This window comes from Narcine bancroftii, chromosome 5 (assembly GCF_036971445.1).
Source record: "Narcine bancroftii isolate sNarBan1 chromosome 5, sNarBan1.hap1, whole genome shotgun sequence".
NCBI lineage: Eukaryota > Metazoa > Chordata > Chondrichthyes > Torpediniformes > Narcinidae > Narcine > Narcine bancroftii.
In genome coordinates this window covers 85,219,329-85,238,260 of record NC_091473.1, presented here as the reverse complement: position 1 = coordinate 85,238,260, position 18,932 = coordinate 85,219,329, and the positions used below count along the sequence as shown (strand labels likewise).

The 18,932-nt window shown below is 41.4% G+C and overlaps 1 protein-coding gene across 1 annotated transcript in view; it reads right to left on the bottom strand.

The window, feature by feature from the left end:
* hmcn1 (hemicentin 1) overlaps positions 1-18,932 on the bottom strand; it is a 538,964-nt gene that overhangs the window by 220,832 nt on the left and 299,200 nt on the right. Inside the window, exons 37-40 of the mRNA XM_069942357.1 lie at positions 17,290-17,391; positions 16,198-16,374; positions 7,715-7,866; positions 5,403-5,526 (exon numbers count right to left, since the gene is read on the bottom strand). Of these exons, the coding sequence (XP_069798458.1) occupies positions 5,403-5,526; positions 7,715-7,866; positions 16,198-16,374; positions 17,290-17,391 (555 nt within the window). The remainder of the gene's footprint in view (positions 1-5,402; positions 5,527-7,714; positions 7,867-16,197; positions 16,375-17,289; positions 17,392-18,932) is intronic.

Below are 18,932 nucleotides of genomic sequence, written 5' to 3'. Positions count from 1 at the left end.
AATGGCAGCGCATGAGGTTGCAGTGGCCACTTCGGCCACCAGTTTATGATCATCTAAAACTCAATGAACTGCTCATCCAATCCTTCGATTACTCTACTATTCATTTAACAAGCAAAACATGAAAGTCTGCATACACCATGAATGAAGTAAAAACACAATGCTGGAGAAAGTCAGCAGGTCAAACAATGTACTTTATCTTTGCTATATAAAGTACACTGTTTGATCTGCTGGGTTTCTCCAGTACTGTGTTTTTACTAATTTATTTAACAATATTTATTTATTTTTGAGTTTGTATGTACGCAATGCATGTGTATCGTTTGTATGTATGTTTGCATGTTTTTGCACTGAGAACTGGAGAGCACTGCTTCCTTTTTAAATTTAGACATACATACAGCACAGTAACAGGCCCTTTTGGCCCATCAGCCCATACTGCCCAATTACACCCAATTGACCTACAAACCCCGGTACATTTTGAATGATGGGAGGAAACCAGAGCTCCCAGGGAAACCCATGCAAACAAGGGGAAAATGTACAAACTCCTTACAGATTCAAACGTCAGTTCCAATCGCTGACGCTGTAACAGCACTGCATTAACTGCTAACTGTGCCAACCGTTTTATCGTCCTGTTCTTGTACAATTGGATGATAATAAACAAATTAGAACATGATATTTTGGGCTGAGTCATCTGACCCACAGAAGTTTCCAGTCAAAAGATCAGAGAAAATACTGTGATTGTTGAGTCTCTCAGCCAGTGGTGAATATGGTCCCTCATTTTGCTGAATTTCCTGGCCTGTGCAATGGCAAGCCCCTCCCACTCACAGCTCCGCCAAGAATTTTCAGCGGATGTAGGTTGCGGTTGGTAAGATGCTTTAGACTGAATGAGACTCTGGAAAGGAACAGGGAAGGGAGCATTGGAATTGTTTGAAGGGGGAGCATTGGAATTGTTTGAGTCTTTAAAATGGAGCTGAACAAGATGATTAGTTGACAAGCTCCACTTTAAAGACTCACTCAATGTTACATTTCTGCAAATGCTTTTTCTCAATCTGTTCTTTATTCTTTTCCAAATAATTTCTCCCTTAAAATCTACCTCTGAACAAATTTTAGTCATTGGTTCTAATATCACCTTATTTTGTAGTGTTAGATTTTATTTGATCAGATTCTTTGAAAAGCCTTGGGTTGTTTCACTAATTTAAAAATACATGTTGTTGCAGTTATTATACCAGGATAATTCCACAAACAATTTTCTTCATTTGCTAATTTGAAATAAATGACAAACATATCTTGTTTTATTTTAATTTGTTCTTATCACTTTTTTAAAATTTTTTTGTAGTTACACATCAGTGAGCCACTTCTTCAAACCTAATGCTGAACTGCAGAGTTCCTCACAACCAAACTCAGTCGCCACTTTTAAGCTGCAACACCTGGGCAGCCATCCTGGGACCCAGGTGCAATTACTGGGCAAAGGTGGTTCCAGCACCTTTTAAGTTGCAGGGGTATTGACCCATTAAATGGCCTACCCGGCGATTTAAGGGGGATCCCGCCCACACGATGACGCTGTAAGTGATGTATCATGCACTCAGAAGAACTATCGGCTAAGTCTCCCCCGCACCCCCACTGGCCGTCAGTCGCCCCCGGCCCCTTTCCTCTCCCTCTCGCAGCAATGACCCCCTTTCCCCTCACCCGCAGCAGTGACCCCTCTCCCACTGATCGTGGCACCCCCCCATGACATCAAACTTTCCTCCCATGACAGCGACCTCACTCTCCCAGAATGTGGCCCCCCTCCCTCCTCTCTCTCCACCCCGGGCCCGCAACCCCTCTCTGCCCCCCATTCACGGCAGGCACTTCACCCAGGGGTTTCCCTGTGATGCCAGCGTGCAAATTGCCCGGTTAACCCCATTTTACACAACACCTTGAAAGGGCCTAGCGATAGTCTGTTCTGAACCATCTGTGAACATCAATTGTTGAAAATATCTCGTCTTTGCTTTTCCCTTTGAAACAGAGCTTTATTTTCATGCAGCATGTTTCACCGTCCTGCAGCTTGGCTAAAAAGTGACAATAAAATTCAACAAAGCCAAGTGGATTCTACTGCAGGTTAATCAAGAAACTCTCTCATTTTCAAAGCTGTGTCTGTAATTAACATTTATTATAACACAATATTTAGCGGCAACAATATCCTCATCATTTAAAAAAACATCTTGAGTATGACACCAGAGAAAAATGCCCTGTACTGTCATGTGCAATAAATAGAATCTGGTAAAACAGTAACTGAACTGCAAATTTGCAAATAAAATGTTCCAGCTTTTGGTAAGAATCTATTCCCTGAAATAAATTTATGACTATATATACTCTGCCAGCAAGTAAAGTGGAACAATAAAGCAATTGAAGACTCAGGGGATTGCAACACCCTGGATTTGGTTGCAGAAAAAGACGATTGGCTTGGAGTTCTTACATTTGGCAGGTGTACAGTGCTGGCCATGTGAATCAACACTGAACTGGCACAGGCGCTTCTAAATAGTATTCAGGAGAACAGTACAAGCAATATCTAGTTGCAAGGAACATGTTTGCCAGATTTTTCAACTACAGCTGTGCCTTACTATAATAACATTATTGTCTTTTCAAAAGGTATTTCTAATTATAATATTAAATCCCTATTAGCCTGTGTTTCATTAAAGTAATCCTTGTGAATACCAGAAACATAGAATTACAATGGAGATTTTTTTAAATGTTTCACACATGCCTTAGGTTTATTGACAAAGCACATATTATACTCTAAAAGGATTAAAACAACTGCCAAAACTTAATTTTCATAATTTTCTTTTATATTTGTGAATGAATGAAAGCAGAATAAACTGTGTGTTGAAAACATGTTTTACATTGAAATAGGCTGTCATTAATGCATTAGGTTGATTCATATGAAAAAATTAAATTTCTAGCATTTAAACAGTACAATATGTAACCATGCCAATGTACATCACATATCAGTGGACATCCATTAAGGTGGATGCTTCAAATGAAATCTGATAACTCAGATGTGATAAGGATTGTCTGTTCAATATATCTTTCATTTCATCCCTTTCCTACTCATTTTCTAACTGATTTTTCAAATGCTATTTTAAAAAAAATTCAAAGAGCTGTTTTCAACATTTTAATCATGAATATGTCCTCAAGCTCCAGAATTCAAAAGACTCATCATTTTTATCTATTCCACACTGATGCCCTTCCTTATGTCCAGGTATCAGATTTCCCAAAATAAATTGTATGTTAGTTGCTTCTTCAGTTCTCTTGTGGAATTTTTAAGAATAGAAATCTGTAGGATACAGTAGATTTACAGAATATGGTATTTAATGGGTTAATCAAAGTTCAAATTTATTGCCAGAGTGCATACAGTACATCACTTACAAAGCTCGAGATGCTTTCCCTGTGGGCCAGGCAGAGTGGTTAATTACTGGTAAATGGATGTTGTTCGGGTTCGTGTGGGTCCCACAGGTTAAGAACCAGACCAAAGTGCAGGTACGCAGCACACGTTTATTTCAGGGATCGAAATAGGACGATCGGGTCGATATGTTAAGGAAACTTCTACACATACACAATATGCAGGGGGTAAATATACACTTTCGGTTGACGATGGGGAAACCGACAGAAATTGGGGAAATTAGATCAAGGTGATATTACGTGCCCCCACCCCTTGACCGGTAAGGACACGACTCTAGCTACCTAGCCTCGAGACTCACCCCAACCTAGCGTGGAAGATGATACTTACATGCCACCAGGAGTCCAAAAAGGCAGAACAAAGGGGCACATGGTCCTTTATAGTTCTGGGGCAAAGCTGGGGGGCCAATCGTAAGGGTCAGTGTGGGCCCCATTGGTTGCTGTGGCCAATGGCTTGAAGCCAAGTGCAGTGGCTCAGCAGGGGTGAACTGAGGTGATTCACCTGGGCCAATTGGGTGAAGATTAGGGCTGAGTCTGAGCGGGCTGTCTGGACTGTAGCACCTGGTGATTTAGGTGGGCCAATCACAAGGGTCACCTTGATGGCTTGGGGGAGTCTTTAACCTTGACTGGCAGGTAGTGTGTCCTCTGAACAGGAGCGCAGCAGCGCCACTCAGTGGTGGACGCTGCCTCTCCATTACAATGGAAGATGTACTCAATAAGAAAGAAATGTGTGCAAAAGAACTAGAAACAAAAAGAAATGTAAACAAGCTGACTGTGCAAAAAACAGAAAATAAATATTTAGTTATAAATAATGAGCAAAGTAAGAGTTCTTATATGAGTCTCTCAGTGACTATGTTGTTCACGACTCTGATGGCTGAGGGGTAGCAGATATTCCAAATCTGGAGGTACATGTTTTGTGGCTCCTGTACTTCTTTCCTCATGGCAGCAGCAAGAACAAAGCACATCCTGGATGGTGTAATCCTTGATGACTGTTGCTGCTCTCTGATGACAGCTTTCCATGTAGATACACTGGATGATGGGGAGGATTTTGCCTGTGATGTACTGGGCTGTGTCCACTACTTTTTTCAGGGCTTTTTGCTCAGAGCTACTGGTGCCCCATGATGCAGCTGGTCAGGTCACTTACCACTACACAGCTGTGGAGGCTTGTCAAGGTTTCCGATGACATTTCAAACTTCCACAAACTCCTGAGGAAGTAGAGGCACTGATGGGCTTTCTTCATGATGACATTAGTATGGTGGGTCCAGAACGGTCCTCCGAGATGGTGACTCCCAGGTATTTAAATGTACTCACCCTCTCCATTTCTGATCCCTAAAGATCGCTGGATGGTACATCTTTTGTTAATTTGAAATTGCACGTTCTTGTATGTAAAAACCAGCATGTACGTTCTATTCATTAAAATATGGTATCATGCTGTCTTTTTAACAATAAAATGGTTGGTTTGAAATAGTTTATAGAACTTCATCTCACTGCTGCAAATGGAAGCAGGAGCAGGTTTAAACAAGCTTCTGTTCAGCATCGACTAATGTTGGGAGTAGCTATATAACCTGTGGCTCCGTTCAATTTAGATTAGGAAGATCTCATATGAATTTGCTTGCTCATTGAATTTACACCTTCTATGATGCACGGCAAGAAGTTTTAGGTGTTAATTTACCAGTTCCACAGATGTTTTTCTTTATTGTTTGCTACTGAATTGTAATTTGTCTATGCCATTTTGTAAGAGGCAAAAGAGCTAATGAGAGGGTTGAGAACTTGGATCATAAGGAAGATGAAACTGTGAATTCAGTGAAACTGTTTTAATTCTTGGATCAAAACATCTCATTTTTCATTTAAAGTGATAACACAATATATTTTTTTCCCGTAGACTTGTCACTCAATTAGGTTAAACCTTTACTGTCAGGGAATAGGACAGAAAAAAAATTGGAGAAACAAGTAAATGTTTGTGATAATGTTACCATAAATCCTGAGATCAATGTCCCTCTGCTGTTCTCCTGCAGCATTCACAGCGACACAACTGTATCTGCCAGTGTCGCTGATCTGGGCACTGCTGATAGCAAGCACTCGACTACCAGACAGAACCTGCAAGTAAATATGGAAGTTAAAGTGTGCTCACATATGGGTGGCATGGGGTCATGGGCCAGAAGGGCCAGTTCCCATGTCATATCTACTAATTAAATAGTAAATTTTAAAAAAATTAAAGTTAAATAAAAAGCCAAAAGACATTTACAAATTTGTAACAATACTCTGAGTGTAAACTTTGAGAAATTTACATGTTTCTTCTTGGTTAACAATGTAATAGAACCAGAAGTAAGCTATTTGTGCCTCCTGCCTGCTCCAACGTTGAGTCAGATTGTTGATCACCTTTTACCTCAGCATCACTTTCTTGTATCAACCTCAGTATGAATTGGCAGCAATGACTCCTCCTCACTGACATGCAACACAGGCACAACTCAAGGGTGCATACTTAGTCCACTGCTCAACAGCCATGATTGTGTGGTGAGGCACAATTCAAAAGCCATCTACAAATTTGGTGATGACACCACAGTCATCGGCAGATTCACAGATGACATGAGTCAGATAGATCAGCTGGTTGATTGGTGTCACCACAGCAACTTTGCACAATGTTAGCAAACCCAATGAACTGATTGTGGACTTCAGGAGGCGGAAATCAGGAAAACACAAACCAGTCTTCATCGAGGGGTCAGCAGTGGAAAGAGTTAAGAACTTCAAATTCCTGGGCGTCAACATCTCCGAAGATCTATCTTGGGGCCTCCATGTCGATGCATCATGAAGAAGGTTTGCCAGGGGCTATACTTCATGAGGAAATTTAATATGCCACTAAAGACTCATGCAAATTTCTACAGATGTACCTTTATCCCGAAAGACCCTCACCACCCATGCCACATCCTCTTCACACTGCTACCATCAGGGAGGTGGTATAGGAGCCTGAAGACGAACACCCAATGACACAGAAACAGCATCTTCCCCTCTTCCGTCAGATTTCAAAATGGACAATGACAGAGACACTACCTTATTTTTTCTCTTCTTTTGCACTCATGCTTTTTTTAAAATGTAATTTAAAGTGATATTTGCACCTGTAATGCTACTGCAAAACAACAAATTTTGTGTTATGTTCTTGATAATAATTTCAGTTGCCCTTTGATATTCAATAACCTATCCATCCATCTTGAATATAATCAGTAACTGAGACATCACAGATTTCTAATGCTTTATGTTTTCAATGTAAAGGACAAAGGGAGGCATTTCATCTGCGTGATTGGACTTAATATTCAGTGGTCCTATTGTTAATAGTGGCCTTAAGTCTGTTTAAATGACAGTTATATGGGCATGACACTAACCTGATGGAATTAGTGAAAGGTCCATCAAGGCTCATTAGAATTCTGACTGCAAGGTGTCTATCATTCAATGAGAGCAAACAGGCAACTCACTGAATTGGAGGGTCCTTGGGTGGGGTTCAATTTTGATTCCCACCCCAATCTCTATTTCCCAGTATCACATTGTGCCACATTTTGGGGGAATGCTGCACAAAGTCACACTTTAGTCTGCTTATGGTCAAAGGTTCAAAAGCAGGAAACACCAAGTGGTTGAGAAAAGAGGCATTAAAAGGCAGAGAAAGTACACACAAAGATTGAAAATTACCTGAGAATTCAAAAGAACACACTTCCTGTTTAGGTGAAACAAAAATTATTATGAAATAGTGATAATGAATAAGTATTTCAGTTGAGATGTAAAAGTGAAGAGGCTCATCGCAGAACAATGTTCCACATACTGACAACTTTACTGCAAAATAATGTTGTGATATAACCATGCAAATAAGACTATTCTTTCAAACAAATAGCACAACATCTGGATTATGATAGACTTCAGTTAGGATCAGCCGTCTTGGCCAAGAGCAGAAAGTTAAAAACGGAAATCCCAATCCAACTTTTGAACATATTAATCTCAGCCCTAATAATGGTGAAAGACTGTCACCTTCTGTTTGAAGGGCAACTTTGATGAAATATTAAAATGGGCCCTATCTGCCTTTTGAGAAAAGATCATTTAAAATATTTTTCATATACAGCAGCAAGCCTTCCCAGGATTCTAGCAGTCACAGATTCAATTTTACTTATCTCATTTAGGGTTGAAGGATCATGATTCCTGCAAACTGGAAAAGTTGCTTCCTTCTAAACAGCATCAATTCTGTAGTTGATTCATTGTTTCATTCTACTAATTCATGAAAATATTAATAATGAATTAGAAATACCTGAACACCATCAGTAAAGCTGGAGATGGGACTGCCATCTTTCAACCACGTCAAGCTTGGCATTGGGATACCACTGGCCTCACATGCCAATCTAACAGGATTATTGACCACCACAGTCACCATGTCACTGCTGCCAGCGATTGTTGGAGGAACTGCAAAGTGAAATGATTAACATGAGAACATAATATGTAGAGTCTGGTCAAACAATGACCGTTGTTTCATATCAGTTAAAACATTGCAAATTTTGGTCATCTTCACTGTAAGTTGTTTGATGCAAGTCATCATCATCTACAATATACCATGAAATACAAACAGAAGATGCTGAGCTGTTCTGCAAAGAGAAAAACTGTTAGCGTTTTAATGTCAATGATTTTACACTAGAAATCTGTTCCTAATGCAAGATTTTTCACCAGAAACATCAACTTTCCTCTACATACACGTGTTTCCAACATCAGTATGATCCCATAACCAGTCACATCTGCCCCTCTACACCCCAGTCCTTGCTTTGCAGGGATTATTCTCCTCGAGACTCCCTTGCCTACCTTTCCATCCCCTAAGGCTGAAAACTGCAGGAAGTGCCAAACCTTCCCCGACAACTCTCCCCTCACCTCCTTCCAAAGCCACATACAAATCTTCCAGGTGAGGCAGAACTTTACATGCACATCATCCAAACTAATCTGCTGTATTCGGTGTTCCCTACATTGGTGAGACTAAATAACAGATTAGGTGATCACTTTACCAAATACATCTGCTCTATTTGTGTGTCTAAGCTTGAGCATCCTGTAGCTAAATCATTTTAACTCACCCAGCCATTCCTTCAACGACACATCTGTCCTTGTCATTATCCATTGTCAGGGCAAGGCCAAACATAAACTTGAGGAACAACACTTCATATTCCTTCTGGGCAGCATTAACATAATGGGGTGTACATTGAGCTTTCTAATTATAGGTCACTCCCCTTTACCTAAAACTCGTAGCTTCTTTTCCCGCTTCATATACATAATATCATTCCCTTCCTTTTAGTCTTGATAAAGGGTCCCGACACAAAATGACTATTGCTACCCATGAATGTTTTCTGACCAGTTTATTTGATTGAGATTCCAGCATCTGCAGCTTTGCATTTCATACTTGACTTAATGAGAACTTCCAGCCATCCCTTTTCTTTTGGCTTGATTTGCTAACTTTTGTTAAGGAGTGATTCAATTGCATTTAAATCCATCAGTTGGACAAATTCAGAAGAGTTATTTCTTATTTTATTCTGTGGGACTTTTTTTGGTCATACATTGCCTTTCAGTTGTAATCCCAATTAAAACACTATGATACTGGTGGTGGGGTTATTCTGCACTATCAAGGCTTATGGGACCTTGATGGTGCAGAACGACCACTACCGTTAGTATCACGACATTTCAAAAGCCCACTGGGAAGAAGTTCACTTTGTGTGAGTGTAATACATTTGATTCAGAAAGGTCCATTCCATCTCTTTCTCAATTTTTATTCTACTTTTATATAAATTCAAAATGACATCTTGGAGTGTTTTGAAATTAAATACTCTAGTTATCATGTGGACAATTCAGATACATCCAAAAGAAATGCACAAATACCATAAACTTGCTTCATAAAAGTATGTCCAGTTGAAGTTCAAATACAAGTGTTGTATATGAATGGGATCATTCTGATTGAACTACATATGCGTGTTGCTAATTGACAGTAAAGATTTGGTCAGTTTATGTGATCGCCAGCATCACTTTTGGTCCAACACAAATAACGCACCCGACTCTCACTAGAATATAACTTAAAGTTCAGCCTACTTTATGTCAATAGCACTTCCTGAATTTTTAAGGTGGATGTCTCTGCACGTGATCAAGCAGGTCTGCGGCTGCAACTGAATCAATATCAAAAACGTAACCAACTTTCACTTTGATTTTAAACAATGTTGCATTTTCCTTTCTTTTTCTAGGTGAAGTATGAAATTCTTTAGCATAATCAGGAAGACAGATTCTAGAGATAATGCCATGGTTGCGTACTTACCTGCGTCAGGAACAGTGCCAGTCGCCATTGATGACGTAACTGAATTAATGTGCGGGAGCAATAACGGCCATGCACAGGTTTCTTAAGCAGTCAGTACACAGGGGGATGGATCTCGAACACAGGAGGAGGAGAGTGAGAGGGTCAGGATCGCCCATGTGGCGTTGAGCCAAAGAGAAGGTCAGAGAGGTTTGGCTGGGTGGTGCTTGGGGAGTTGAAGAATGCAGTGTTGCTTCTGAAGAAAATAAAGAAAGTCGACTCCTTTTTGTGCTCAAAGAAACGAGTGAGAGTGTTCTTGAATTGTGTGTAAACTGGGGGAAATCAGTGTGGTTACAAGTGGTTACCCCGTGAGTTCACAGCACCTTCTAGTTTAAAATAGGTAGTGAGGAGGATGAACCCCTTACAGGAACAGTCTGGAGATTTCCCCCTTATTTTTTAATTAATAATGCACCAGCGTGGTTCATGAGCCTCAAGGCACATTTCTCTGATGTTTTAGATGATTCGAATGGTAATCTCCCACATGACATCCTAAATGCTACTATTCTATGGCATACGCATCCATCTAGGAAGACTCGAATTGCCGAATTACTAGCTGATGACAGCCTAGGCGATAGGCAACTCTCACAAATGTCGAGAAGATGGCGCAGGCTAGCTAGAACAGAGGTTCCTCCGTTGTTTACCTTGTTATGTTCAAGGACATTTGGTGAATGTCTTTCAAATGTGCACCCTTGATCAGTTGGTGGATCATGCCAACCTTGTTATGTCCATGATCTGAACAATGAAGATAGAAGGACTGGCAACTTCCCTAAGTCAACAGAAGCAAATGGAGCTGGAACAACTGCTTACTGCACCTTGTATAACACCAGCATCTTTTCAATCAAAGGTAGCACCAGCTCCTTATCATTCAAAGATAATGGAGTTGGAGCAGCAAATGGCAGTACTGACTACACAGGTCCAGGCTTTGGGCACACAATGGTATTCCTTCCACTCACATACCACTTTAAGTATTCCCTGTCATCGGTGCTCTGTGATTAGTAAGGGATTGCTTAAGGTGGTATGTGAGTGGGAAGGGAAGGTTGAGAATCACTGCTATAGACCCAATTGTTACTGAAATATTTTGATTGAGAAAAATTGTCATGACCTATTTCCTTTGGAGTTATGCAACTGTGCACATAATGAGTCAATTAGGTATGATTAAAACAGAGGTTTTCAAACCTTTTCCTTTCCACAGTCCACCTTAAGCAATCCCTTACTAATCACAGAGCACCGATGGCATACAGAATTCTTAAAATGGTATGTGAGTGGAAAGAAAAAGGTTGAGAACCTCTGAATTAGATTCCGGTGGGATTTCACGGTTGCAAATGTGGCAAATTCCGCCATGGGAGTGGATTTCTTGTCACTTTTTCATTGTTGATGGATTTGAAATATCGCTGTGTCGTTGATCGCAGCTCTTGTATGCAAGTTTGTTATCCCTTCAATGTTGTCACCCGCCTGACAAGCCTTACACCTAGCTCCTGCCCTTTCCCTCACCTAGTGAGCCCATCATATTACCACACAGACATTAATCATGCAGTTTCCCACCATATAGAGACACAGCAGCATGCTGCTGAAGACCCTACTGTGCTGGGTGGGTCACGTCTCCAGAATGGAGGACCATCGCCTTCCCAAGATCGTGTTATATGGCGAGCTCTCCACTGGCCACCGAGACAGAAGTGCACCAAAGAAGAGGTACAACGACTGTTTAAAGAAATCTCTTGGTGCCTGCCACATTGACCACTGCCAGTGGGCTGATATTGCCTCCAACCGTGCCTCTTGACACCTCACAGTTCGGCGGGCAGCAACTTCCTTTGAAGAAGACCGCAGAGCCCACCTCACTAACAAAAGACAAAGGAGGAAAAACCCAACCCCAACCCACCAATTTTCCCTTGCAACCGCTGCAACCGTGCCTGCCTGTCCCGCATCGGGCTTGTCAGTCACCAACGAGCCTGCAGCAGACGTGGACATACCCCTCCATAAATCTTCGTCCGCGAAGCCAAGCCAAAGAAGAAAAAGAAGAAGAGACACAGAGATATGGAGTCCTCCAGTTGCAGCGCAGGCTTGTGGGATACCTCCTGACCATCTTAAAATCGCGGAAGTGTAATTCGACCACATGCAAGACTTGGGCATAGTCCGCAGATCTGACAGCTGCTGGGTGTCACCATTGCATATGGTTCTAAAATAAAATCTGCTCGGGACTGGCGGCCTTGTGGTGATCATCTTTCCCTGAACAATTCCACCGTGCCTAATAGATACAACATTTCCAATTTACAAGACTTCTCAGCGAATCTCCAAGAAAAATGGGTATTTGAGAAAATAGATCTAGTACGTGCTTACTATCAGATTCTAGTTGAGCCTCTGATGTTGCCAAGACAGCAGTAATTACCCCTTTCAGCATGTTTGGGTTTTTGTGAATGCCATTCAGTCTACAGAATTCAGCTCAGACTTTCCAGTAGTTTATGGGTCATGTACCAGCCTCAATTTTGTGCTTTGTTTACATTGATGATATTTTTGTCACGAGCATGGATGAAGAGGAGCACAAGGACCACCTTACCTCATTGTTTCAGAGGTTTGATGAGTTTTAAATCATGATCAATCCCAGTAAATGGGTTTTTAGTGTTGCTGATCTTATATTTTGGGACATTGAGTTACACAACATGGTATTTTGCCTGATGAATTGAAAGTTTGAGAAATTCAAGAATTTCCTACACCCATTACATTTGGCCAGTTGCAGCAATTTTAAGGCATGATGAATTTCTATCGCCGTTTCCTGCCAAATGTTGCAACATCTCTATTACCCCTTGCTGAACAATTAAAAGGATCCGCTAAGTCTGTTTCCAAAAGACCATTGACTTTGGGGATAATGCTGTGCGTGCTTCCAACGATGTGAAGACTGCGCTTGCAAATGCCACTAAGCTTTACATCAAAAGCTTTGCTCTCTCTGACCACAGATGCATCTGTCAGTGCTGTGGGAGCAGTGTTAGACAACAAGTCTGTGGGCAATTGGAACTGCTGACATTTTTTTCCACTAAGCTGTCACCAGCTCTGGCAAAGTATAATACGTTTGGTCGAGAACTCTTAGCCATCTATCTCACTTTGAAACATTTCCGCTTTTTATTGGAAGGTCATCAAAGACCATCAGCCTCTTTTGCACAGTGTGAATGCAAGAGCACAAGTCGACTCGCCCAAGAAATATGACACTTGGGCTTCATCTGACAATTTTCATTGGGCATAAGGGACATTTGAGAAAAAGTGAATGTCATGTCCGATGCCTTATCTAGGTGCAACATTGATGCCTTACATATGACTACTGCCATCGATTTCATCACCATGGCTTGTGCACAATACACCAATCCTGATCTCATCCGGTATCACCTGATCAATTCTGGTCTTTATCTTCCAGGTGTGACACTGGATTAATCAGGTGAAATGTTAGTCTGTGATTTTTCCACAGGACGACCTAGGCCTTTTGTGTCGGCGGCTATGAAGCGGGGGATTTTTGAGTCTCTTCATGATCTATCTCATCCTGGTAATCAAACTGATTATGGAACATTTTACCCGGCCTTATGTTTAACAGGATGTTGGATTATGGGCAAGGACCTGCTTGACATGACAACGTTCTAAAATCTCCAGACGCATGAAATCCAAGCTGGGGGATTTTGTTGTTCCAGATTCCCATTTCCAGTGCATGCACCTAGACTTGGTAGGCCTGCTTCCACCAACCTGGGGATATGCTTATCTGCTCAAGTGTGAGGACTGGACTACCAGGTGGCAGGAGGCCATTCCTGTCACTGACATCTCTGCGGGGATAATCGCTCCGGTTTTCGTCAATTGTTGGATTCCATCTTTTGGTGCACCATTGCGATGGAGTGAGGGTCTCAGTTCTAGGCAGCTTTGTTCCAAGCTCTCACTGATCTTTTAGGCATTACCCACATTCACACTATGGCTTAACATCTGCAGGCCAACGGCCTCATTGAACGTATACATCAACAATTTAAAGCAGCATTCACAGCAGGTGGCAATGCACCTTTGGGGAGTGAATGTTCACCCATGGTTCTCCTTGGCGGATTTTGGATGCAAAGTGGCAGAGCTGGTATATGGTACTATGCTGACCTTGCCCGGCGAGTTTGTAAATCTGAGTCTGGGGACAATGCTCTATTATCTGGCTAGTTATGTTGAAATTATTTTGATCTACTCCTGCACAACGTACAATACCTGCAGTGTATGTGCCAAATAATTTACTGAACAAAACTGTGCTCATGTGTTCCTGTGACATGATGCTGTTTGCAAACCACTTCAGCCTGTTTACAATAGTCCTTTTCAGGTCTTACAATGTTACTTGAAGACTTTTGTGATTGACAGGAATGGAAAGTCTGACACTGTTTCCATCAACAGGTTGAAGCCAGTGTATATTGAAGATCCATGTTTTGCGTCAGGGCGAGAGTCAGAGGTTCAGTCACACCCTTGCCAGTTGGACCACATATCGCCTGTCTTGCAGTATCATAGGAGGTCAGGCTGAACTATCAGCCTCCAGATCTTTATGTAGTGGGTCAGTTCCATTCAGTCACCTCCTTACATGGCTCCAAGGCTAGTGGTGTGGGGGGGGGGGGGGTGGTGGGGTGGAAATCCTGTCCCGGCCGTGTACTTACTTGTGTTGGGAGTGGTACCGGTTGCCACTGATGACGTAACCGAAGCAACACGCGGGAGTAATAGTGCGCATGCACTGGTTCATTAAGCATTCAGCATGCTGGTGATGGATTTCAGATGCAGGAGGAGGAGAGTGATAGCATCAGGATCATCTGTGTGGCGGTGAGCCAATGAGAAGGTCAGAGGGGTGTGGCTGGGTGGTGTTTGGGGAGTTCAACAATGCAGTGCTGTGTCTGAAGAGAATAAAGAAAGTTGACTCCATTTTATGCTGATAGAAATGAGTGAGTGTATTCTTTAATTGTGTGTAAACTGGGGAAATCAGTTACAATGTCACTGCACGTTCTGTTGCTACAAGTCATTTGTACTTATTAACATTAACGGCACTTGATTCACCGTGGTGTTCTTGGAACAGGTTCCTCAAAACAACAAAGTAATCTCTAATATTTCTGAATGACATTTGGTTTCTTGTTCCAAATGTGTAACTTTCTAAGATCGTTGAGTGTGCCAGATTGAAGCGACTCTGTAATCTCTCTGTCTCCTAGCGGAGTGAAACATTGTTCATCTTGTGTGTAAATGTAGATTCAATGTTTTGAGTCCATCTCTGCTGGTGAGGTTAACTTCTTACTTTCGCACGACCTCATTTTGAGCAGACACATTTGCACTTTCACCCTCATGATGTCAATATTATTTGTCCTGAAGTACATTTCCTTTTATTGTACACGTTTACATACCACGTCGAAAATAACCCCAACTTAGCTAGATTGGAATCTGGAATCTTAACCAAGACACAGATGTAACTCTTACTCTATATTTTATTTCTCTTGAGCTCAAATCCTGTCACTTTAAATATGCAATTTGAAGTTGCTGTTGGGAGCTATGATACTCACCTGAACCCGACAAGCATTCAGTCGCTCAACCTATTCAATCATTGCAGTGCGCGTCGAAAGAACCAAAGACTTGTTGATCCAAACCAACGCTTTTATTAACTAAAAGACTGGAGCGTATCACAAGTAGGTCGACCAGTCCAGAATGACCTGGTCTGGCTAGGAGCAATCCTTTAAGACCTGCCAGTAGGTGTGGCTCCACTCTCAGCCAATCACAGTCATCCTGCACTACCATCTGTACCTATGCACATTGGTGATAGAATCTGTACTCTCACAAACACGTTTGTGTTAATGTTTTACATCCTATTCTCATTAGCAGGGTAGATGACACGCACTTGTGGGCTCCTAATTTCTAAAGCAGCAATGGGTGGAGTCACCTGCAGGCAAGGCTGAGTGGGCAAGCAGCTGTGTCCGGTTTGAGGTGCTTTTCATAGATGCATGTTATCTGATCAAATATCAGGCAGGGACATCACACTTATTTACAATCTTAGTTATCCAGCCCTTTGATTATTATTTGGAGAATAGTTCTTGTGTATAATGCTTAAATTTGAGGTGAAATATATAAATAATAGAATTGCTAAGACTAACATGTGCAAAGGATAATATCCATTGCACTATTTTACAAACTTTAAAAGTAACAATGGGATTTAACCCTTCACTTTACCCTCTGAAATTGCTTACAATTTATAAATAATTCATAAAAATTTAAAATCCTAACCCAATTTAAATGTTTATTTTACAGAAACAAGCAGAACTTAATTTTCTTTGGATTTAAGCAATTAAAGAAATAAATGTCATCCTAATTATTATATGTGGGAAAATTTCCATCAAGTTCAATCTGAATACTGGGTTTATACAAACTTAATAAATGCATGAGGTCGCTTTGCTTACCATAAACATCCACTTTGTAGGAAATCTCAGCAGCTCCTGCCACATTGATGACTGCACACTTGTACACACCCATGTCTGTTACCTGGGCACTGGCAATCTGGAGAAGTTGACCCTGATTCAGTATGGAAGCTCCAAATCTTGGGTGGATTGGCTGATTGTCTTTGAACCACGTTATTGCTGATTTTCAAAAAAGTTTTGAAAAATGTTTCAAACAAATGTTTTACAGTAATTAAGTAACTACAGCAAAAAATTTCCAAGTGACACATTAAAAGTTTTGTTCCGGTTTTAGAATTTTCTCATAAATGTACATGTTTCATGTTATACAAACATTTCATTTAGCGTTTGTAATTTACAGGCTTCCTGTGGTTGGAGTAAACTACTTGCAGTGGGCCACACCATTAACAGTCCATATCCATGTATATGATCCAGATGTTCCCATGTTGATCAATTCTTTCCATTCTTAAAAATGTTTAACTTTGCTCCTGCTTCTCTGAACCTGACAACTCATCATGGAGTATACTACTGTAGATAATGCCCCCTATATTGAGGACTTGAGTGTGATCTATTAACTATTTGGAATTTTACACTCAGAGGTCATTGTAACTAAGCCTGGCCTGACTGCTAACAGGAACAAAACCATTGGTGCATTTTTCATTGTGGGCATACATACCATGTTGATACGGTGTGCAATCAGAACAAACCACTTACTTTGGAACTGAACCATATTAAGCTTGAGTTCAGTTTCCTTTAACATTATGTATATTATACACAAAATTTGTTTACTTTCCTTTGCCCATAAGGACACACAAAGAGTTCTGTGATGTATCATGGTTAATGCCACTACACATATTATTGCTGTGACCATCACATTTTGTGAACCACAAATTTATAGAAAAACACATATTCCAAAAACAACTGGTACGCATGAAACAACTGACCATTTCTCCAAAAACACAAATACAGAAATGAAGGGTATTTCTGTAAAATTCAAACAACTTGAATCTGTGTGCCGCTCACTTGATTGATCAAATGAACAAGCCGTAATGGTCACAATTCAGTACTGCTGCAACATAGTAGGAGTTTCTATCCTACCTGGTATTGGGTTTCCCGATGCTCTGCATGCCAATTCTACTGGATTTCCAACAATCACAATCTTGTTCAGAGTTATGTCTTCAGCTTCAATGGTTGGAGGTTCTACAAAGAAAAACAAAGTACTTTCTTGTCAGTAAGAAAATGGATTGCTATAGAGCGCTGAAAATGGTAGTAGCAGGAGTGGAGGGTTAATAGAAATTTAAGAGAAGAGGGAATATGCTGGTGGAGAGTGAGGGAGGAAATAATTTGATCGAGAGAAAGCTGTGACAAGAACCATTTGGTTGAAAGGGGAGTATTTCCATATCAGATAATTGTGTTCACTTTTATTCAATTAAAAATATATTTTCCAGCAGTTTTATTTTAAGTACAATTGTCATGAGTTTCTGTCCACTTACTTTTCTTGTGGGGGGGGGGGGGGCAACGTTATGGATGCTCCTATAAATAATTCCTGCACCTTACGTTTCAGCTGAGTGCATACTGCCTGATGCAAAACCATATTATAACCTGTCAGGAGGCCATTCAGCCCACCAAGCCCACCCTCACTCTCTGAGCTAGGAAACTGTTAATTTTCAATTCTTAACTCTTTTCGTGGAGTGGAGCCCTCTAATACTTTACTCCCAGATCAATTCAGGTCCTGTGTAAAGCTCCTAGCATCCTTTCAGGTACTGAATTCCAAATCATGATTTCTTGCTCAGTGATAAAGCTTATCGTCACATTGCCCTTGATCTTTTTAGCAATCTCTTCAAATTTATGTCCTGTAGCTTTCAATTTTTCTGCCAGCTGAAACAGTTTCCCTTCCTACAAAATCTTCTCCACTTCAGCTTCACCAATCAACATTCTACTAAATTATTGTATATATCCTTACTACACAAAAGAGTCTGGAAAAACAACCAACTGAAAAACCTCACAAAGATAAGCGTATACAGAGCCGTTGTCATACCCACACTCCTGTTCGGCTCCGAATCATGGGTCCTCTACCGGCACCACCTACGGCTCCTAGAACGCTTCCACCAGCGTTGTCTCCGCTCCATCCTCAACATCCATTGGAGCGCTTTCATCCCTAACGTCGAAGTACTCGAGATGGCAGAGGTCGACAGCATCGAGTCCACGCTGCTGAAGATCAAGCTGCGCTGGATGGGTCACGTCTCCAGAATGGAGGACCATCGCCTTCCCAAGATCGTGTTATATGGCGAGCTCTCCACTGGCCACCGTGACAGAGGTGCACCAAAGAAAAGGTACAAGGACTGCCTAAAGAAATCTCTTGGTGCCTGCCACATTGACCACCGCCAGTGGGCTGATAACGCCTCAAACCGTGCATCTTGGCGCCTCACAGTTTGGCGGGCAGCAACCTCCTTTGAAGAAGACCGCAGAGTCCACCTCACTGACAAAAGGCAAAGGAGGAAAAACCCAACACCCAACCCCAACCAACCAATTTTCCCCTGCAACCGCTGCAACCGTGTCTGCCTGTCCCGCATCGGACTTGTCAGCCACAAACGAGCCTGCAGCTGACGTGGACTTTTTACCCCCTCCATAAATCTTCGTACGCGAAGCCAAGCCAAAGAAGGAAGAATCCTTTCTAGGCTATTCACATGACCTCAATTGTGCACAGACAATACTCTTGATATCAAAACAGTTTCATGATA